This window comes from Xiphias gladius, chromosome 9, assembly GCF_016859285.1.
Source record: "Xiphias gladius isolate SHS-SW01 ecotype Sanya breed wild chromosome 9, ASM1685928v1, whole genome shotgun sequence".
Lineage (NCBI taxonomy): Eukaryota > Metazoa > Chordata > Actinopteri > Istiophoriformes > Xiphiidae > Xiphias > Xiphias gladius.
This window is the reverse complement of record NC_053408.1, coordinates 527,953-550,212: the sequence shown is the minus strand read 5'-3', so window position 1 is coordinate 550,212 and position 22,260 is coordinate 527,953. Positions and strand designations below refer to the sequence as shown.

At 46.2% G+C, this 22,260-nt stretch overlaps 1 protein-coding gene across 9 annotated transcripts; it reads left to right on the top strand.

The window, feature by feature from the left end:
- The first annotated feature begins 3,116 nt into the window (after nt 1–3,116).
- Nucleotides 3,117–20,922, top strand: stambpl1 (STAM binding protein-like 1). 9 transcript variants are annotated; one of them, XM_040134674.1, is made up of 13 exons: nt 3,121–3,496; nt 5,656–5,801; nt 6,797–6,946; nt 8,905–9,122; nt 9,230–9,305; nt 11,712–11,807; nt 13,964–14,179; nt 14,603–14,753; nt 14,853–14,977; nt 16,330–16,467; nt 19,296–19,408; nt 20,087–20,186; nt 20,397–20,922. In XM_040134674.1, exons 3-13 carry the CDS (start codon nt 6,917–6,919, stop codon nt 20,451–20,453), a joined length of 1,320 nt encoding a protein of 439 aa, XP_039990608.1. In that variant the 5' UTR covers nt 3,121–3,496; nt 5,656–5,801; nt 6,797–6,916; the 3' UTR covers nt 20,454–20,922. The 9 variants fall into 9 exon arrangements, with proteins under 9 accessions (XP_039990615.1, XP_039990608.1, XP_039990607.1 ...); XM_040134675.1 differs by lacking the exon at nt 3,121–3,496 and adding an exon at nt 3,555–3,828; XM_040134673.1 differs by lacking the exon at nt 5,656–5,801.
- Nucleotides 20,923–22,260: the final 1,338 nt, after the last annotated feature.

Sequence of the window (22,260 nt, the reverse complement as noted above, 5' to 3'; positions counted from 1 at the left end):
GATGATGATGATGATGATGATGATGATGATGATGATGATGATGATGATGATGATGATGATGATGATGATGATGATGATGATGATGATGATGATGATGATGATGATGATGATGATGATGATGATGATGATGATGATGATGATGATGATGATGATGATGATGATGATGATGATGATGATGATGATGATGATGATGATGATGATGATGATGATGATGATGATGATGATGATGATGATGATGATGATGATGATGATGATGATGATGATGATGATGATGATGATGATGATGATGATGATGATGATGATGATGATGATGATGATGATGATGATGATGATGATGATGATGATGATGATGATGATGATGATGATGATGATGATGATGATGATGATGATGATGATGATGATGATGATGATGATGATGATGATGATGATGATGATGATGATGATGATGATGATGATGATGATGATGATGATGATGATGATGATGATGATGATGATGATGATGATGATGATGATGATGATGATGATGATGATGATGATGATGATGATGATGATGATGATGATGATGATGATGATGATGATGATGATGATGATGATGATGATGATGATGATGATGATGATGATGATGATGATGATGATGATGATGATGATGATGATGATGATGATGATGATGATGATGATGATGATGATGATGATGATGATGATGATGATGATGATGATGATGATGATGATGATGATGATGATGATGATGATGATGATGATGATGATGATGATGATGATGATGATGATGATGATGATGATGATGATGATGATGATGATGATGATGATGATGATGATGATGATGATGATGATGATGATGATGATGATGATGATGATGATGATGATGATGATGATGATGATGATGATGATGATGATGATGATGATGATGATGATGATGATGATGATGATGATGATGATGATGATGATGATGATGATGATGATGATGATGATGATGATGATGATGATGATGATGATGATGATGATGATGATGATGATGATGATGATGATGATGATGATGATGATGATGATGATGATGATGATGATGATGATGATGATGATGATGATGATGATGATGATGATGATGATGATGATGATGATGATGATGATGATGATGATGATGATGACGACTATGACGAGGATGATGAGGATGATGATGATGACGACGGTGATGATGATGATGATGATGATGATGAAGAGGTAGAGGAAGAAGATAGAGGAAGAAGACAGAGGAAGAGACATGAAGAGATAGAGGAAGAAGACAGAGGAAGAGACAGAGGAAGAGACAGAGGAAGAGACAGGAAGAGATAGAGGAAGAGACAGAGGAAGGAGACAGAAGAAGATACAAGAAGAAGACAGAGGAAGAGACATGAAGAGATAGAGGAAGAGACAGAGGAAGAAGACAGAGGAAGAGACAGAGGAAGAGACAGAGGAAGACAGAGGCAGAGACACGAAGAGACATGAAGAGATAGAGGAAGAAGACAGAGGAAGAGACAGGAAGAGACAGAGGAAGGAGACAGAAGAAGATACAAGAAGAAGACAGAGGAAGAGACACGACGAGACATGAAGAGACAGAGGAAGAGACAGGAAGAGACAGAGGAAGGAGACAGAAGAAGATACAAGAAGAAGACAGAGGAAGAGACAGAGGAAGAGACACGAAGAGACACAGGAAGGTTGTTTTTTAGATTTTAAATCAAAGCAGCGCCAGAAAAGGGAAAAAGCAGAGTGAAGAATAAAAACACGTGGTCCCATCCCATGGTCCCCATGCTACAGTGAAGTTCAGAGTCCATGATCAGAGTCCAGCAGAGGGAGACTCTGCTCAGGTGGTTCAGATGTCTCTGAACCTGCAGACACACCTGAGATCATCAGCACTTTAACCTGAGGTCTGTTTGATAAAAGGTGTCTAAGAGAAGCAGCTCTTATTGTGAAAAGCAGGTGTGGGATGACCCTAAGAAACTGAACCAGGATCAGTCTGTTTGATGAAGACACTCCGAGCTGATCAGGGATCAGACTGAGTCCGGTCTTGGGTATTTTCTGACCCCAGACCACCTGCCATTCAGTTCTGTAAATGGTCCCTGCATTCGGAATGAAGTTTAGCAGCTGTTGCGGTCTTTGTTTTGTTGATATGTGAAGACTACATGTTGTTATGATTCTTCAAATCGAAATAAAGTCGTACATTTCAAAAAAGGAAACAAAAATGAGGATTAAAAACCCCTGAAACATTAAATACGTTAAAAAGACAGAATGAATAACAAGGCTCCGAGCTGAGAAGGTTGGATGAGACCGGATGAAGAAACCGATTCAAATAAAAAAGTCTGACTCCACAGTTTCTCTTAAATTAATCCATTAATTTATCCACGGATTATTGTTGCCCTGAAAACAACCTTTGAATCAGGATTAGATCAAATTAAAAGCCAGAAAATTCAAACGCTTTTCAGGGTTTTTAAAAACCTTGATAAATTATAATCCACGAATGAACCGCAGTTCTTCAGCAACTTCCCGAACCTGCACCTTACGCTGATAAACCCAAGGCCAAGGCGGAGCTGTTCGGTGTGTTCTCTGCTGAGAAGGTCCCACCATCAGCTCCGCCGTCAGAGTCTGCTGGTCAGTCTTCAGACCAAGACTCTGCCTCAATGCAAAGGGAACGCAAAAGCCAAAATCCCGATCCTCAGCTCGCAAGTTGAAATCCAAGTGAAACCTCGACGGACGACCGGTGACACTGAGTCAGGTCCGACCCTGCATCTCCAGGTCCTCGTCCACTGGACCACCTCCGACACAAAAAGCTCCAGCTTCGGCCTGCAGAGGAAGTCGTGGTTTGGTCGGTTTGGTTTCTGCAGGTAAACACACGAAGTCCGTCCCGGTGTATCCTGGGTATGAATGACCGGCGGCATCAGGACCAACGAGGACGTCGGACTCCCAGAAACTTGCTCATTTAAAACCCAGCCGGAAGGTGTTTCGACGCTGTTCTAGCCCCAACAGGTGACATCCTCACGCTGACGGAGAACTTTAGGTTCTACACCTCCGTCATTCTGGTCTTCATCGCTGTCAAACAACGAGCAGGCTGGGTCTTTGTGGGCCTCAGTTTGGTGCCTGGAAAACGTGTCGGAGTGAGACGTCGTCGCTGCAGCGGTACTTCCGTCTTTGGCAGCTGTGGCGCGCATGTGCAGAGCCAACACCCACGCCCGTGAGTCCGGAAGGTGGGAGTGAGCCGTCTGCGCGCAGACACGATCTCCGAGCGCCACCATCTCTGCCATCGGTCGGTGTTCGAAGCCGCAGCCGGAGCTCTCAGCCATTTTATCACCAGCTTCACTCACCTGGGTTTAAACTATTCGTTTAAACCCGGGTCTGGTGCCAGTTCCGGTCCGGGAACTCAGAGGCTGTACCCCGGGTTGTGGTCCGCCTCTGGATCCCCCTCTCAGCTGCTCCTGTGACGGGCTGCGGAGACAAAACCGACAACACACCGGTAAATCCGTCCACCTTCCTCCCGGAGCTTTCTGTCCTCTTCTCTCGGTCTTCCTCCCCCCACCTCTCTGGGCTCCGCCCAGCAGGGACCGGTAGAGTCCGAGTGGATGAGCTGTGATTCGGGTTTATGTTTTCAGGCATTTGACGTGAGGCGGACGAGGACAAGTGTGTCTCCGTTCGTTCGGCGTGCGTTCAGAGCGGCAGCTCGGTTAAAGGGGCAGTTCGGCATCTGACCAAACATCTGGAACATCACAGGAGACGTCGTGCTCTCAGCCGCGGGTTCGAACCGCGAAACGAAAATCCCGCACGTGGACTCGTTTGTTCCGAATGAAGGTCAGGTGTTCGTTCCCCGCGTGTGAAATATTCACCACCCCCCGGTCACCGGTTCAAGGTGCTTCTACCGCAGGTCTCCTCAGGATTCCGCCCGATTAATGGATGAGTAACGACCTGCGACAGACGACGGGGCGTCCGGCGCCTCGGGCGGAGCAGGTGCCTTCCGCGCCCCGCGTCGTGGTCGACTCGGTTCAGACGCAGCCTTTAACCGACGAGCGGGGTCGCACTCAAAGGGCGATTCGGAGCCGTAAAAAACCCCGTGAGTTCGAGAACCGATGCACGACTTTCCTCTTCATTTACACGTGAATTAGCTGCAGGTGGCCCGGACGTTAGACTCGGGTTTAACCTGCTCCCAGACTCCAGGCTGGTTCAGGTTTAAACCAACTGATCGTAGTAGTTTCGGCAGGTCGTAACTGACCTTATTTCAGGGGTTTGGGGGGAAATGGATTTTCTGTCTGGACTCAGGTGTTTTTAATGTGTCAAAGTAGCCTCACACGTACCTTCAGCTTGACCCTTAAGAGGACCCCTAGTCGATCAAACGCGGGAGCTCATCTCAAGTTTCGGTCCGAATGAATGATTACGGGTTTTTTAAGGGTTAAAACCTTTCACAATTCACCCAACGCCATTAAAGCTTTCAGTCAGTTTCTCACCTTAATTAAACTGCTGAGGCAGTTTGATGGCTGTCGTGCTAGTTGATAAATGCTGTTTTACCAAAACCTAAATAAATATATATATATATATATCTACATGCAGATAATAGATATATAACAGTCCATCAGTTATCCCCTTAAAATCCCATTAAAACACCTTAATTACATTGTTGTTGATGAGCAGGTGAATGTAGGGTTAAGTTTGATTTAAGGCCCCTTTCATGAAATAACTGGTGACTTATACTGTGGAGAGAACCCTTTAGGAAAACCATCAAATATTCCAATCAATAGATTGTCCCCTTAACGTCCCAATAAAACAGAGTCTCGGCCTTTTCACAGCCTATGGAAATCCCTTAGACCACCGGAAACGTATGAATAAATCCCTTATCCCCCTTTAGACCCCAGGAACGTCCACGGTTACAGTCCTGGTGCTGTGGGGTGAAAGACCGGTGAGCAGTTTCACGCCTAACAGGATCCAGTGTCCTGTCCCCTGCTCAGGTGTAACCACGTTCTCTGTGCGCGTAGAGAGGAAGGAGGTTCAAAGGTCGAACTGCAGCGGAGTGAATGTGGAAGAGCAGGATGTTTGGGTGAATCGTCAGCGGCTACAACTGCTCCTCTGTTACTGCCGCAGCCGAACACTGTGATCGCAACTGATTCACTGTAATGAACCCGTCGAACCTCACCTGTATGTTATCAAAGTAAGACGCAGTCCCAACTGCCGTCGGCGCCGCCTGCAGGCTGCACACGTCACGGCAGACTCAGTAGAAATCCGATAATGACGGATTCAAGGATTTTATTTGTCCGACGCACAAACAACACGGGAGGGTTTGATTCTCACGCCACGACAGACGACAGACTCTGTCGGAAATGTGGAAAACCCAGGGAGTTTTTAGAAACCCCAGGTTTCCGGGCTCAGTTGAGATCGGCGTCGTTCAGGACCGTCCCGTCGTGTGTGGACGTGGTCCCAGCAGCTCCCGGAGAAACGGCCAGCGAAGCAGCTCCGTGCTGCTCTTTAACGGAGCTGGGGGAGGGACCCAGACACACATTTACCGAACCAACCGGTTCGTCTTCGTCACTCACTCGGCCCGTTTTCATGAGTCCTTTTCTCATGTAACAGAATACCGTTAGAAAACTCTTCCCATGAAACAGACATCTCGCGCTTGTGCTACCTGTCCAGGTCTACCTGTCCGGCGTCTTCTCCTCAAGCTGTAGGAGACGACGACATTTTTCTGCCTCTCGAGGCCGGAGGGCAGGAAACACCCACCGGTACTTGACGGTTTCCAGAGAACCGGAGCAAAACCAACTTTGACAAGTGACCCAAAGGTGAGATTTCTGATTTGTGTGAGTGCGCGTCCAACGCTAAGCCGGTGAAATCTGTCGACGCATCATCCGCTCTCTGTTTCAGCCTCCGTCCAGCGAATAGCTCTCGTCTACAGCTGAAAGGTCGCCAACCGATTTATCCACCACCTGGACCCGGACTGCATCTCCGCTGGTGAACGTGGTTTTAGACTGCCGGGTATCTGACGATGTCGCCTCGCACATTTTTTCGCCATTTTATGAACAAAATTAATAATTGATTCATCGACAAACAATCAACAAGGTGATCAATAATGAAAATGAATGACGCTAAAGCACGTCTGGATTGAGTCTGGATTCTAGATACCTGCAGGCGTAAATGGGACCAAACTTCTCACGTGACACATCTGGTCAGCATCTGGAGTGCACGTGGAGACAGGAACTCGAACATCAGCAGCAGACAGTGACATTTATTCATTTCATTCTGTTTCTCAGTTTAAAGAGTTGCTTATAATAAATGACAGCCTCTCTAACTGACACACTCAGACACAGAAGTCTCTCTGCTCTCCAGTCTGGATGCACCTGTTGCCATGGAGACATCCTCCAGGCCGGGTGAGGCAGACGGTGTCGATGAACGAGTGAATCCGAGCTGTTTGTTGTTTTTACTTTCACCCCGTCTGTTTAGGCATCAGAACCTGCTGAGGAGTGGGAGGTCGTCTTCTCCTCCTCCTCCTCGTTGTCTTGTTTCTTCTTCTTCTTCTGTCTGTTGTTAAAGTGGGTGACTCACTGGATGGTTACTTACCGGTTGTCGTGGTAACCGTGGACCAAACTGAAGGACCAGCGGGTGTGATGACAGGGGGCTGATGGGAAATAAAAACGCCCTCCACACACGGCCCGCTCTGATTGGCTGCTGACAGCTGTTAGCTCGCTGCTTCGCGCAGGACTGAGAGTTAAAGGAGCATTTCACACAATACTTTAGGCAAAGTCTCCAAGTGACAACACATATCTTCTGTTTTTTACAGTGAAGCATGATGGGAGGTGGCAGATGGACGAGGCGGTCGTGGGCCGACCAGTGACACACACACACACACACACACACACACACACACACGCACACACACACACACGCAAGCACACACATCATGGACCAAAGCTTCAGTTTAAATACACTGGTGAGTGTTTCTGTGTGTGTGTGTGTGTGTGTTCTAGTATAACTCATGTTGTGGGGACGTCAGTCTGTCCACATGTCACAGGGGGACTCACTTTCCTTGTGGGGCCCAAAAACAAGTCCCCATAAGGTAAGTCGATAAATTATAGAGAGACCGGTTTACGGTTTTGGGTAAATCTGCAGGAAGTCAATTTAATGTCCTCTGAAGTGGTGGAAAACACAGCTGTGACCTTCCACTTCAGTTCTGTTAAAGCCTCTAGAGACTCTAGAGTATTAAATACAGTATTTACAACTCGGATGTGAAGACGTTGATTAAAGAATCTCGCTCACTATCACAGTGTCGCCCTTTATGAGGCGTTTTGTACCAGGAACAGCAGATACGCAGATGTACACGATGTCCGTTACATGAAAACACTTCAGCCCTCCAGTTCCTTCCTCTCCTCCTTCTCCCCTTTACTCCTCTTTCCTTTCTTGCCCTTTTCCTTCTCTCCTTTCTCCTTCTTTCCTAGCTCCTCCCTCCGTCCTTCCCTTCTTTCCTCACTCTGCTTCCCCTCTTTTCTTCATCTTTCCTTATTCCTTTCTCCCTGCTTTACATCCTTCCCTCCTCCCTTGTTCCCTTCACTAGTTTTGAAAGAATGAGTTGCTGTCACAGATCTCTGCGTCCGTCCTTTCATTTTCTCCCTTTTTTTCCAATTCGTCTCTTGAATAGAAAACACTGGCTCCCAGTGAACAGAGGACTGGTTATCCTCCTCTAACCGATCGAGGATCTTCTGATGTAAATGAGCTGCGTAACAAACGCTGCTTTCAGGCTCCCAGCAGGGGCGGTAAATCTGAGTTTCCTGCCTGAAGACACAGCTCAGCTCAGCTGTCAGATGTTAATGTGGATGTTTGATGAAGTGTCCCGATGGGGTGGAATCACCTTGACACAAACCTGGGGGAGGTCTTTTATTTTTAATATCAGGACAGCAAAGGTACGTGATTGCAGTTAAACTCTGACAGGAAGGTCCAGGCTGTGATCGTTAAGAGTCAGTGATTCCGTAAGTCTCTGTCCTAGTGGCTGGACACTGCATCTCAACTGTTTTATACCAGGGCAAGTAACAGATGCACCTGAAGAATGTTACTCCTGAGTTTAGTCCCACTTGTTTTCTGATTGACCCTCTGGATCTGTGTCAGCTGTCGGTCTGATTAACAACCTTGAACAACTTCCTTCGCTCACGAGAAAGATTTCTTCTCTCGATGAGCTGTCATTTCTCATTCTAAACTTTTCTCACGTATATTATTATATTCAGGGAGAGGAGAAGAGTCTCTTGTCTTTCAGCAACACATTTTAGCTGTCGTTTTCATTTAGGCTTCAGTCACAAGAGGCTCCCTGTGTGCCAGGTAGAAATACAGTTTGATGTGCGATATGTTTACAACATTTGGGCTAATAAACCATTTCTACAAATCACAAGATATTCTCATCATAACCTGGATTATACCTGGATTTACACTTTTGCGTTAAGCGTTTACGTCGTACCTACTGCGGCTACGTGCGTTGGCTCCGAGGCTTCTCTGCGAGCTGCGCTGTAACTGACATTTTCCATAACTGCTTGTGTTTCTGAAGCCGGTGGAGTCTGTTGAGAGTGAAGACATGAAGGAAGGTAAAGAGTCTCACTGGTCGTCCTCTCGTCAGTAATGGACCATTAACAGACTGATGACACTGCAGACCTTCCGCCCACTGTGATCAGCGCTCTGTATGAATGAATGAAAGTAAACACTCGCTGTGGGACTCCTGTTATCCCCCCGTGTTGCGTATAAATCCAAACTTAACCATAACAAGTGAACCGAGGCTTGTGTGTAAAGTTGATGGAGTGGCCCTTTAGATGATCAGGATTTTGTTTCGTCCAACACTTTGACACTGTCAGGTGTAACGTGCAGCCTCCGTCATCACTTTCTGGAAATGTGTGTGTCTGTGTTGTGTAGAAGAAGCTGGCAGCAGAACCGGACTACACTGACGTGTCGTTGACGGCGGCAGAGCGTGTTCGGGCGCTGGGGAAGATGGGATGCAGCGTGGAGATCAACGAGGACATCGCACCACGACGCTACTTTCGCTCCGGTGTGGAGATGGAGCGCATGGCGGCGGTTTACCTGGAGGAGGGCAGTCTGGAGAACGCCTACGTCCTCTACACCAAGTTCATCACGTAAGAAACACAACCTGCTGACATCAACACAGCACCTTCCTCTTATTGGTATTATTATATTTTCAGTCTCTCACAGTAAAAACAAATTGCTGAAAATGTGTGTTCAGTCTGTTTGTAGAGAAGCTGCCCAGTCACAGAGACTACCAGCAGTGCAGCGTTCCAGAGAAACAGCTCATCATGAAGGTAACAATACTGATGCCGAGGAGGTGCATCGCTGTGTGCAGACCTCCAGAGCTCGTCTCTATAACCTCTGGAGCTCGTCTCAACAACCTCTGGAGCTCGTCTCCACAACCTCCGGAGCTCGTCTCCACCCACTCCGGACCTAGTCTCCATAACCTAGTCTCCATAACCTCTGGAGATAGTCTCCATAACCTCCGGAACTAGTCTCCATAACCTAGTCTCCATAACCTCCGGAACTAGTCTCCATAACCTAGTCTCCATAACCTCTGGAGCTCGTCTCCATAACCTCCGGAGCTAGTCTCCATAACCTAGTCTCCATAACCTCCGGAACTAGTCTCCATAACCTAGTCTCCATAACCTCCGGAACTAGTCTCCATAACCTAGTCTCCATAACCTCCGGAGCTAGTCTCCATAACCTAGTCTCCATAACCTCCGGAACTAGTCTCCATAACCTAGTCTCCATAACCTAGTCTCCATAACCTAGTCTCCATAACCTCCGGAGCTAGTCTCCATAACCTAGTCTCCATAACCTCCGGAACTAGTCTCCATAACCTAGTCTCCATAACCTAGTCTCCATAACCTCTGGAGCTGGTCTCCATAACCTCTGGAGCTTGTCTCCATAACCTCTGGAGCTTGTCTCCATAACCTCCGGAACTAGTCTCCATAACCTAGTCTCCATAACCTAGTCTCCATAACCTCTGGAGTTAGTCTCCATAACCTCCGGAGCTAGTCTCCATAACCTAGTCTCCATAACCTCCGGAACTAGTCTCCATAACCTAGTCTCCATAACCTCTGGAGTTAGTCTCCATAACCTCTGGAGCTGGTCTCCATAACCTCTGGAGCTCGTCTCCATAACCTCCGGAACTAGTCTCCATAACCTAGTCTCCATAACCTCTGGAGATAGTCTCCATAACCTCCGGAACTAGTCTCCATAACCTAGTCTCCATAACCTCCGGAACTAGTCTCCATAACCTCTGGAGCTCGTCTCCATAACCTCCGGAGCTAGTCTCCATAACCTCTGGAGCTAGTCTCCATAACCTCTGGAGCTAGTCTCCATAACCTCCGTAACTAGTCTCCATAACCTAGTCTCCATAACCTCTGGAGCTCGTCTCCATAACCTCCGTAACTAGTCTCCATAACCTCTGGAGTTAGTCTCCATAACCTCTGGAGCTAGTCTCCATAACCTCCGTAACTAGTCTCCATAACCTCTGGAGCTCGTCTCCATAACCTCTGGAGCTAGTCTCCATAACCTCTGGAGCTAGTCTCCATAACCTCTGGAGCTCGTCTCCATAACCTCTGGAGCTAGTCTCCATAACCTAGTCTCCATAACCTAGTCTCCATAACCTCTGGAGCTTGTCTCCATAACCTCTGGAGCTTGTCTCCATAACCTCCGGAACTAGTCTCCATAACCTAGTCTCCATAACCTCCGGAGATAGTCTCCATAACCTCCGGAACTAGTCTCCATAACCTCTAGTCTCCATAACCTCCGGAGCTAGTCTCCATAACCTAGTCTCCATAACCTCCGGAGCTAGTCTCCATAACCTCCGGAATTAGTCTCCATAACCTAGTCTCAATACCCTAGTCTCCATAACCTCTGGAGCTTGTCTCCATAACCTAGTCTCAATAACCTCCGGAGCTCGTCTCCATAACTTCTGTAGCTCGTCTCCATAACTTATGGAGAACGTCCCCAGATGTCTGGAAGTAGTCCGCATAACCTCCGGAACTAGTCTCCATAACCTCCGGAGCTAGTCTCCATAACCTCCGGAGCTCGTCTCCACAACCTAGTCTCCATAACCTCCGGCATTAGTCTCAATACCCTAGTCTCCATAACCTCTGGAGCTTGTCTCCATAACCTAGTCTCCATAACCTCCGGAGCTCGTCTCCTAAACCTGTCTGTCGCTCCCTCCGGGAGGACGTCCACCCCCTCCCTAGTGGTCTCCTGATGTAACATAAATAACTAACATAAGTCTCTGGTTTCCTCTGGGCTTGTCTCTAGTCCCTGTCTGTTCCCCTTGTCCCCCAGACCCTCTCCCAGAAAGGTGGCCCAGACCTCTGGAGCTGGTCCATAGACTTCTGGAGATGGTCCTCAGACCTCTGGAGCAAGTCCAGAATGCTTCTCTCCACCTGCTTCTCAGCCTCCCCATTTTTTCCAACACAACCCCTGTCTTCAGTTTACTACACTGGCTCCCTGCTGCAGTTCAGGTCCACTTCAAGTCTCTGGTGCTGGTCTACGACTGTACTTTGACTGGCTGTTTTCTATGTGTTTCCGCTGCATGTCTGTAGATATACTTACTGATGCTACAGACAGCATCGCTACATGTCGAGTCGCAGCAGCAGTGCTAGCGTCGGTAACAACAGCGGTATTAGTTGTAGCAGTAATATTTATTCTCTGTCTCTCTGTTTGTGTAGAAACTTCAGGAAGTGGCGTTTCCTCGTAAAGACGAGTTGAAGAAACGTCTTCAGGAGAAATACAGCAGGGAACATACCGAGTACCTCAGAGCCCAGGTCTGTGTGTGTTTGTGTTGTCCAATCAGATTGTGTCGTGGTTTTGATTGGCAGTGTGTATTTACCTGTTAATCAGATTAGATGACAGATTGGTGGACAGGTTTATTTCAGTACCAGAGCTCTCTCACACCCAGGCAGCTGTTAGTTAATTAGTTATCATTGAATATTGATTATTATATTGATGGGATCATCGCTGTGAACGCCTGTTGAGTGCTGTGTTCAAAGGAGGTCTGGTGTATTATGGGTGTTGTTCAGTGGAGCGGCCTGTACATGGTGAGTAGATGTGACATGTATGATTTAATATGATTATGCAACATACAGGATATAGAGCCTGTTGGAAGGTTGGCGTACGTCAGGGTCGCTACAAGTATCTTCACTGTCTCTGAGTTTAAAAAGTTCTCAGTCTGCTGGAAAAGATCGTAAACCAAGATCGGTTTAAGGGTTTTCTCTGACTCAACATGAGCCCGGTCCACGCAGTCCTCCTGCTTTTCTAGAGTGATTTAGATGTAGACCTACAAGTCTTACTTTGGTTATAACCTGACTAACCTAATGTTTGCTATGGTGACTGGTTGTAAACATCACATTACGTTGATGCTACAGTGCAGCTGGTGTAAAGCCCCAGTCAACCCAGAAAGTGGAGAGAATTTCTTCTAGAAACGTTACAGTGCCAGTGTCAGAAACTAGTTATCAAGCTACGCAACATCTAATAGAGCAGTGAGGTGAGAGGAGTTGCTGGTACCTGAAGTGTTTTGTCCCCATTCTGAATTCCCGTTTCAGTTTTGACATGATCTCCTGAAGGTCACTGAACAGGAACTGGGGACATTCCTGGATTATGTGACCATCATTCAGGTTCATGTTCTGACACCAGTTTGAATTATTTACACTTCTTGTCTCTGACTAATCTGGTTTTGTTCGTCATTTTGGTGGAAGGCTCTAAATGATACAATACCCATGAGCCTCGGCTGCTGCTGCCATGAAGAATTCAAAACTCGTTACAGTTGAGAACCAAACACATCACCATGGTTACTGAATTCCCCCACAGCTGATCCAGAGTCCAACAGTGAAGTGATTTCAGCTGCAGATTGTGTTTTCTGTACCTTCCACCTGCCGTTAGCGGCTCACGTGACAGAATTTTTAAACTCTGTAATTGGATGTTAGTGAAATGCATCTTGGTAGTTGTAGTTGACTTCTGTTCTTCAGTTTTTTTATGTCCCCAGCTTCTTGTAGTTTTTACTTTTTATCAAAGAATCAGACGATTTCTGACACAATTGTTGATGTTTTTTCCCGATGACTGAAGCAGGAGAGTTTCACCTTGAAGTGCGAGTCATTAACGTCGTCTGTGGTTGAGATGAACAGGACCTTTACTTGTGGAAACGTCTAACTATTAATAACTCTATTTGTTGGTTGGGGGCCGAGAGTCTTACTGTCAGAGTGAGGCTGTCAAGCGACCGGTGGAGTCAAAGCAAAGACAAAGGAGATAAATGTTTATATGTCAGAAAAAGTGAATTTTAGTTTCAGCGGTTCAGACTTTGTGGCTTCAGTTATCACTGTGCTACTTGTGCAGGGCTGTTTCTGAGTATTTGGGGTTTTTTAATGACCAGAAGATGAGTTTACAATCCACAAATACACAGAAATTACACTCAATATATTTATTATTAATAATAATAATAATAATAATAATAATAATAATAATAATAATAATAAAATGCAGATTTCAGTAGTGTTTAGTCTCAGCTTCTTTTAGTTTGACTCTCTTTAGGTTTTGAAGATGTTGTATTTTTAAACAAAAGTCTGAAGGCTGAGAAACTTTACAGAAAATTAGATTAAACATTTAAGTGAATAAATATATAATGTGAAATAGTCCCTTCTTTTTTTAATAACTACTTAAATAATTCTCAGAGTGGTGGAGCTGCACAGGTGGAGTACAGACTACACATTAGTATTTCTAAATTTCCTGCCACGGTCCTGCTATTTTATCTGTGGTTATCAATTAAAATACTCTGGGATATTTTTGTAAGATCAGGTAAATGGTGGGACAGTTTCCGTTCGTGGTGTCATCCAATCACAGTGGGCTATTTTCAGGTGAATTCAGCAGCCTGAGACTGTTGGACAGATGTCGAGCCGAAACCGTGCTAACCACAGGTGTGTTTCCTCAGAGCCAGGCGGCGGGGGCGGATGGGTGTGGCCAGCAGCTGCAGCGCCTCTCCCTATTGGACCAGGACAGGAGGCGTCTCCTGCTATTGGAGGGGGAGAGGCAGCGTGTCGCCGCCCTGCGACGGATGCAGATCGAATCAGAACAGTTTCGTTACTTCGAAGACCAGCTGAGGCGTCAGGAACTGGCCAGTAGGAGAGGAGAGGAGGCAGAGCAAAAGGTATCATCAGGCAACACTGTAGTAATACTGCTACTGCTACTACGACCAGTACCATTCCTACGGTTGCTACGGATACCATTACAAGCCCTGTTATTTGTACTACCAGCTGCCACTACAACTACTTTACTTTTAATTCTACTGTTACGGTGAATAATGAATGTAAAGTTCTTACTAAGTCACTGCTGCTCCTAGTTTCACTACTAACGATATTAAGAGAACTGTTGCTTTTACTTTTACTGCGTAAAAAAAGTACTTTAGTACTGGTGCTACTGCACCGAGGCTAATGCTGCTACCGGTTCCATTGCTACTACTTATAGCACTTCTAGTCTAGAATCAGTACCATGTAATGTCAGTAGTTGTATTAGCAGCACTGTGTGTCAGTAGTATTAGTAGTATTTTTGTAGTAACGAGGTTCTCCTGCAGGTGGAGACCAAAGTGCCTGAGGTGACGGACGGCTCCTGTCTGTCTCAGCAGCCAACCAGAGACAGCGTAGGATCACAGGGGGCGGATCCTAACAGAAACAGACCGCCTGCTCCCATCAGCCAACCGGCCGCCACGCTGGCCGGAGTACACAGTGGGTACACACATGTACACACTTTCTGTACATATACTGGACGTGTAGATGCGTTTTACATATGCTTTAGGTGCGTTTTTTATTTGGATGTGTGTGCAGCTCAGAGGGTGGAGGGTCTGAGGCGGGTGGTGATTCCCAGAGATCTGACGTACCGTTTCCTCCTGCTGGCCGACTCCAACACCGCCAGAGGAATAGAAACCTGTGGAGTCCTCTGTGGACGACTGGTGAGACGGTTTACTGACTGTTACCTACTGACTCAGCCACCAAATGAAGGATCACACACACTTCACTTCACTTCACTTTGGAGATAAGAGATAAGACAGAAACGTATTCATCCTCAAGGACATTTTTGTGGTTACCGTATTTGCTCAAATAAAAACCAGTGGCCGATTAAAGCCCGGTCTCTGATGTCCGGGGGCGTGGTCGACATGAACAAATAAAGGCCGGCCCCCACATACAGGCTGGAGGAAAAGCCAAGGGTGGGTAAGCTCCTGGTGCCATATAATGACATATAATGTGTGTTCCAGTCAACCGTGATGCACATTTCTACCGTTGTAATCTAGTGTTGTACACTTTGTTTTAAGAGAATATTTCAAGGAATGTTTTACAAGGTTCAAACCGACACGATGGTGCGTTTGATTCTTTCCCTCTGATCCACTTTGCTTTGTCGTCCTTTAATCCCATCCAGCTGTTGTTGCACACGGTGTGCCTGCAAATGTTTCAAAATAAAAGCCCTGTTAAGAAATTAAGGGTTTGTGTCAACTGAAACGCTAGAGGGCTTTTAATTTGAAACAGTAACAGGAAGTTTTGAGTTTGTATTAACAGTGTAACGCAGTAAGTTTAAAAAAATGGCAAACGGGAGCAGATCAAAACGGGGCTTCGTACTAAAATAGGACCAATTATGCTTATCAAACAGAGGGAATGAGACATAACGCCTCCCTCTAATAAAGGCCCGTTACCTGCTGAGGTTGAGGTAAATAAGGGCCCGGTCACAATTTGAGGAAATAAGGAGTGTTCATAATTAAATTTGATTTCTTGATTAAATGTTTAAGTTTAACCTGATATCAGACCCCCCCCCCCTTTTGTCCACAATTCTGAAATAATGTATCCAAAACAAAAAGGTTCCTGTTCTTCAGTCCTTCTGATCCAAGTCATGACCCTGGTCTCCTTTGAAAGGACACTCTTTATATTTTACAACCAAAACCTCAGAATGAGTAGAAGAGAAACTGAACCAGGGTTACAGAGACACAAACATGGTGGAAATGTCTGTTTTTTTTGGCGTAAAAAGGGAAATCCAGGACCTTTACTGTGGAAAACATTTTGGAGCCACAGGTCTGAACCAGGTCTGTGTCAGCAGCTGCTGCAGTGACGTGAGGATCCTACAATGCTTTGAACAGACAGGGGCAGGAGACTTAGAGCTTTTAAACAGTGTAGATTTTATCAAGGTTGTGTGAAGACTGAGTCCAGTACAGACCAGAACGCACCTGAAGTAGCTCTACTGTCCCACAGGGGGGACGGTGGATCTTAAAGGGTTAAGGTTATTTATTCTCTCTCTCTTATCTCTCCTCACCCTCAGACACACAATGAGTTCGTGCTGACCCACGTCGTCATCCCGAAACAGTCGGCCGGTCCAGATTTCTGCGACATGGAGAACGTGGAGGAACTGTTCAGCTTCCAGGACCAACAGGACCTGCTGACGCTGGGCTGGATCCATGTACGACTACATGCTTAACACATGCTAGACACGTGCTAGACACATGCTAGACACATGCTAAACACAGTATAAACACATGGTAGATACAGGCTAGACACAGTCTAGACACAGGCTAGACACAGGCTAAACACATGCTAGACACAGGCTAAACACATGCTAGACACATGCTAAACACATGGTAGACACAGGCTGGATACAGGCTAGACACATGCTAGACACATGCTAGACACAGGCTAGACACAGTCTAGACACATGCTAGACACAGGCTAAACACATGCTAGACACATGCTAGACACATGCTAGATACAGGCTAGACACAGTCTAAACACATGCTAGACACAGGCTGGATACAGGCTAAACACATGCTAGACACATGCTAGACACATGCTAGACACATGCTAGACACATGCTAGACACAGGCTAGACACATGCTAGACACATGCTAAACAAAGGCTAAACACATGCTAGACACAGTCTAGACACATGGTAGACACACAAAATAAAGACTAAACAAAAATACAGTAAACGAAGAAATGTATAAAAACTTTAGCTACACAGTTCATTCTTGATGATGAAAACAGTATCTGGCCAGTCAGTCTCCACTCAGTGTCTATTCATTTGCTTTTTCAGGAGCTTTTGACAGTATCACATGGCCTTCATCAGCGGACGCTGTTTGCCGTGTTGTCATGGTACTGTGATTTGTGAAGTCCTAAACGTACTCGGAATAATGTAAAGGTTGATTTTCTACAGTCTCATGACCAGTGGGCCACCTCTCATGAAGACCATGTGATACGATCGAAAGCTTGTGATGTGATGTAAATCTAATTTACGTTTAAAATGTTTAAAATTAATCTAAAACAAATTTTACAAACTGCATGAACTTACAAACGTAAGATGTACAGTATAGAGAAGATGTCCCTCACATAGAGTTTAGACCATAAATTAGAGATTTATACAGCACGCAGTTAAATGAACCATGTCGTTGACAAGCCGATATAGGCTGAAGTCAGTTTGTGATGTTAACACCCACTGGTTTCAACCGATGACGGAGAGACGAGGGTAACTGGTGGCGTGCCTCCCAACGTTGTCCTGCTGAACAAACGCGCTGAGTCTGTCCTCGGATCTGTGGGGTCCTCACCACGTGATCTATACCAGACACACACATACCACACTCCCACTAATCACACACACACACAGAAAAGTGACCTCCGTTGTACTTTTCTTCCCCTTCATTTGCATGAACAGATATCACCATAGCAACGGTGCCTCTGGTCGAGCAACAGATGAGTAGAGAGAGGGAGGGGCAGAGACAGGAACAGAAGGACAGAGGTCTCACTCCGCCGCTCAGTCGGTGTGATGTTAGTTTATCTACTAATGAATGCTGTGATTAATCAGCGTTTCGCTCTCAGTTCGTGTTTATACCGACTCTTATGTCGTTGTTGTTTACATTTCCTTGGTTTCACATCATCGCTGTCTAGTGAAAACCTCACATCTCCATGTTTGGTGGTTGTCAGAGCAGCTGAGTGAAATCTGAGCGGGATTCTTCGTGGGAGGAGAATTTCAGTCACTGATGGAAGCGCTTACGCCAGTCAGCCGCAAAATTAAAAACACAAACTGGTTTCAATGCTGTGGCTTGTTTTCAACAGGGCTGGTGTTCTTCTACTGGAAAGGTTTATGTCCTCACAGTGTCAGTGGACAGTTGGGTTCACGTCCTCACAGCGTCAGTGGCCAGTCGGGTTTGGGTCATCATAGTGTCGGGGGACAGTTGGGTTTGGGTCATCATAGTGTCGGGGGACAGTTGGGTTCACGTCCTCACAGCGTCAGTGGACAATCAGGTTTGGGTCCTCATAGTGTCGGGGGACAGTTGGGTTTTTGTCCTCACTGCGTCTTTGGACAACCAGGTTTGGGTCCTCACAGCGTCAGCGGACAGTCGGGTTCACGTCCTCACAGTGTCGGGGGACAGTCAGGTTCACGTCCTCACAGCGTCAGCGGACAGTCGGGTTTACGTCCTCACTGCGTCATGGGGCAGTCAGGTTCACGTCCTCACAGTGTCAGTGGACAATCGGGTTTACGTTGTCACTGCGTCAGTGGACATTGGGGTTTTTGTCCTCACTGGGTCTTTGGACAACCAGGTTTGGGTCCTCACAGCGTCAGAAGACAGTCGGGTTCACGTCCTCACAGTGTCGGGGGACAGTCAGGTTCACGTCCTCACAGCGTCAGCGGCCAGTCAGGTTCACGTCCTCACAGTGTCAGTGGACAGTTGGGTTCACGTCCTCAAAGTGTCAGTGGACAATCAGGTTTGGGTCCTCACAGTGTCAGTGGACAGTCGGGTTCACGTCCTCACAGCGTCAGGGGACAGTCGGGTTTGGGTCCTCATAGTGTCAGGGGACAGTCGGGTTCACGTCCTCACAGCGTCAGCGGCCAGTCGGGTTCACGTCCTCACAGTGTCAGTGGACAATCGGGTTCACGTCCTCACTGCGTCATGGGGCAGTCAGGTTCACGTCCTCACAGTGTCGGGGGACAGTCAGGTTCACGTCCTCACAGCGTCAGCGGACAGTCGGGTTTACGTCCTCACAGCGTCAGCGGACAGTCGGGTTTTTGTCCTCACTGCGTCATGGGGCAGTCAGGTTCACGTCCTCACAGTGTCAGTGGACAATCGCGTTTACGTTGTCACTGCGTCAGTGGACATTGGGGTTTTTGTCCTCACTGCGTCTTTGGACAACCAGGTTTGGGTCCTCACAGCGTCAGCGGACAGTCGGGTTCACGTCCTCACAATCTAATAGGAGTTGCCGTGTTTTTCAGCCTGTGTTTGTGTGTTTGTACTTCAGACTCATCCCACTCAGACGGCCTTCCTCTCCAGCGTCGACCTCCACACTCACTGTTCTTATCAGCTGATGCTGCCGGAGGCCGTCGCCATCGTCTGCGCTCCCAAACACAACGAGTATGTCCAACACACGTACACTCACACTGTAGACCACATTTCCCACCGGGCCTTTCAGCAACATGTATGACCATGTAACACGAGGTTGATTTTAATCACAGTAGAACTGAGGAGAGAGTTCAATTCGGTTTTTCCAATGAAAGATCCATAAGGATGGACTCAGTCCCCACAGTGCATCCGGGTGTCTGTGTCCCCTCTGGTGGATTTGGGGATTTTTTCTGTCAAGACCTGTTTCTATTGGTCAACGCTACAAATTCAAGTTTTTCTCTGAGAAGATTTTGCGCAGATGTACTTGGCGCCCACGAGAGAATCCACCGATGGTGACGACTCCATTGAAATGAATTTGTTTCACCGGTAAACGTCACTGATTTAAATGTTGTGGGGACTGGGCCTGGGATGTGGATCCCTGTGTTAAAATCCAGTTCTAAGCCCTTGTGCGTTTCAGTTTTTGTGTTCACATGTTGAATATTCCCGAATTACTTTGTGTCTAGTTAAGATTCTGCAGGAGGAGGAAACACACGTCAGAGTGCTGAATGGAAACTGAAAGGAAAACATAACGAACATTACCGATAGATTAACGCGGTATCAGGAGGACTGTGGCTTTAATCCAGGTGGCTCCAGTGGGATTTTGGGATTTGAGCCTCTGATTCTGACCCCCCTCCCCCACCCCTCTCTCAGCACCGGCGTGTTCAGGCTGACGGGCCCGGGGATGTCGGAGGTTTCCGGCTGCAGACTGAAAGGTTTCCATCCTCACTCCAAGGAGCCGCCTCTCTTTACCGTGAGGACTTTTCTGTTACTCTTTCTTTCTCTCGTTCTCTGACCTGAGATCAGTTCACGTGATATTTGAGTCTTTTAAGACATAAAGACGTAAATGTCGTGCTTGTTCCTTTAACAATTTAAAATGAGCGGATCTATGCAGAAGGACTCACACTATGATTTAACTACACCCCCCTCTCTCTGTTTGTCTGTATGTCTCTCGCCCTCTCAGGTGTGTAAACATGTTGTGGTGAGAGACTCAAAGATCAATCTGCTGGACCTCAGGTGACAGACAGGAGGCGCTGTCTGTCTGTTTACTGCCAGGCTTTTATTTTCTCGAGAGGAAACTGTGAACACCCTGCCTCTGTGTGTGCGTGCGTGCGTGTGTGTTAACTTGATGTTTTTCAGCGTGAAGGGATTTTAACTCTTTGGAGGAAGTGTTTTAACACATTTCATGTTCAGTTTCTTGAAGTTTTTTGTGGAGTTTGTTCTATAAAATGTTTGTTTTGCTTTTGATATCAGCTGCTGGCTGTAAATAGACACACAAATCTCTATTTTTGCTTTTTCCTTGTGGATCAGAGTTTCTGCTGCAGTGTAAGATGTGGTGCATTTTAAAGAACAAATATGAGGTGTGGCAGTTGAAGTGACCGAGTGCCTTCTCATTAAAACCGTTAACACATGATTGTTTCCCGCCAGCACGTCACATAAACTCAACGTTAATGTGAAGAAAAGTTTAATAAATCTGTTTTAAAGGGAAACTTGAGGACAGCATAAATTCTTTATTTCATTCAGTGAATTCCATGTACGGACGTTTATTTCGTTGGATTTGATTCAAAGCCAGCAGCGCTGTCAGAGCTGCTTTAATAAGTTTGTTTTTTTGGGGTTTTTTTTAACTAACCACAAAGTTTTTAAAATTCTGAGCTTCTACGGAACAGGTTAGATATCCATTCAGAGTAAGAGCTTTCAGCAATCTGCAGACATTTATCTTATTTATGGGAAAAAGCAATTTTGTGAGAAATGAGACATGAAAACATAACATTGACATTTTAAACAAAAAGTTGAATGAACAAAACATGAAGAAATGGTTGGGTTTAGTCACACAATCTGCAGGACACCCACTGTGGACGGTGGGACGTTCAGTTTACTCATTAAAACGTCAGACTGTCCAGCTGCTAAAAGCCCGAGGAGACAAGAGAGGAGCTGATTCACAAGTAGATTCTTTCGTAGAAGAGCTGTAGATGAACTGAAGCGTTCACGCTCACAGTGACAGACGACTTCTGTTCCTCTGCTCTACCCTCTGATTGGTGGAGGTTACACCTGCCCCTCGAGAGGAGGACCTGCAGACGCTACTCAGGGCTGCAACGATCTGCAAACTCTGCATGTTTTTCCGGTTTAAAAGAAAAGATCTGTTTTATTATTTAACGTTCACATTCTCCTAAGAACAATATTGAACATGAGTCGGAGATGAAGCAGTAAAAGACAGAGGTCGTAGTAGATAAATATTTCATTTGCTTCTTTACAACAAAGACTCAGATCTTTGTTCGTGTAAAATAATAAGTGGCATTAATGGATTATACTTCTTTTTTTAAAATGTCACTACTATTAATCTGGAAACCCTGATCCAACCCTGAGCCAATTCCTTGATCATACCAGCCCTAGGAGCAGACAGTTTTCAGACGGTGGTTCCCTTTCCTTTGGTTTCTTACAAACCGCCACCGACTTGTATTAAAACACATGAGAACCGAGTGTTTTTCTGTGATAATCACCAACAGAAGTGCAACTGGAACTCGAAGCTCAATGAATTAAAGGACAGGGAAATACAGCAAGCAATGCCTTTTAGTAGAAATGACATTGAGAAGACAGGTCGTTTTCTAGCTGGGTTTCGTACCAGGCCAGTAATTGACTGACGTTTCCTTGTGGGTCCGTGTGTGAGTTCAGTGTCAGTAAAACCAAGTGAAATATTCTCTAGACTCGTGTTTGGCCATTTTTCTGCTCCTCACTCAGTCGTGGGAAATGATGACTCTCCAGAATGAAAGCGATTCACTGCACGTCGAAGTAAAGGTTTTCTGACGATGCTGACTCAGGTGCTCGCTCAG

Bases quoted from the DNA above. Each gene is read 5' to 3' on its own strand.
- stambpl1 (XM_040134673.1), top strand. From the start codon at position 6,917: ATGGACCAAAGCTTCAGTTTAAATACACTG. The intron at 11,808-13,963 runs GTCTGTGTGTGT...GTGTTTCCTCAG, and splicing joins CCGAGTACCTCAGAGCCCAG to AGCCAGGCGGCGGGGGCGGA. The intron at 20,187-20,396 runs GTGAGGACTTTT...TCGCCCTCTCAG, and splicing joins AGGAGCCGCCTCTCTTTACC to GTGTGTAAACATGTTGTGGT.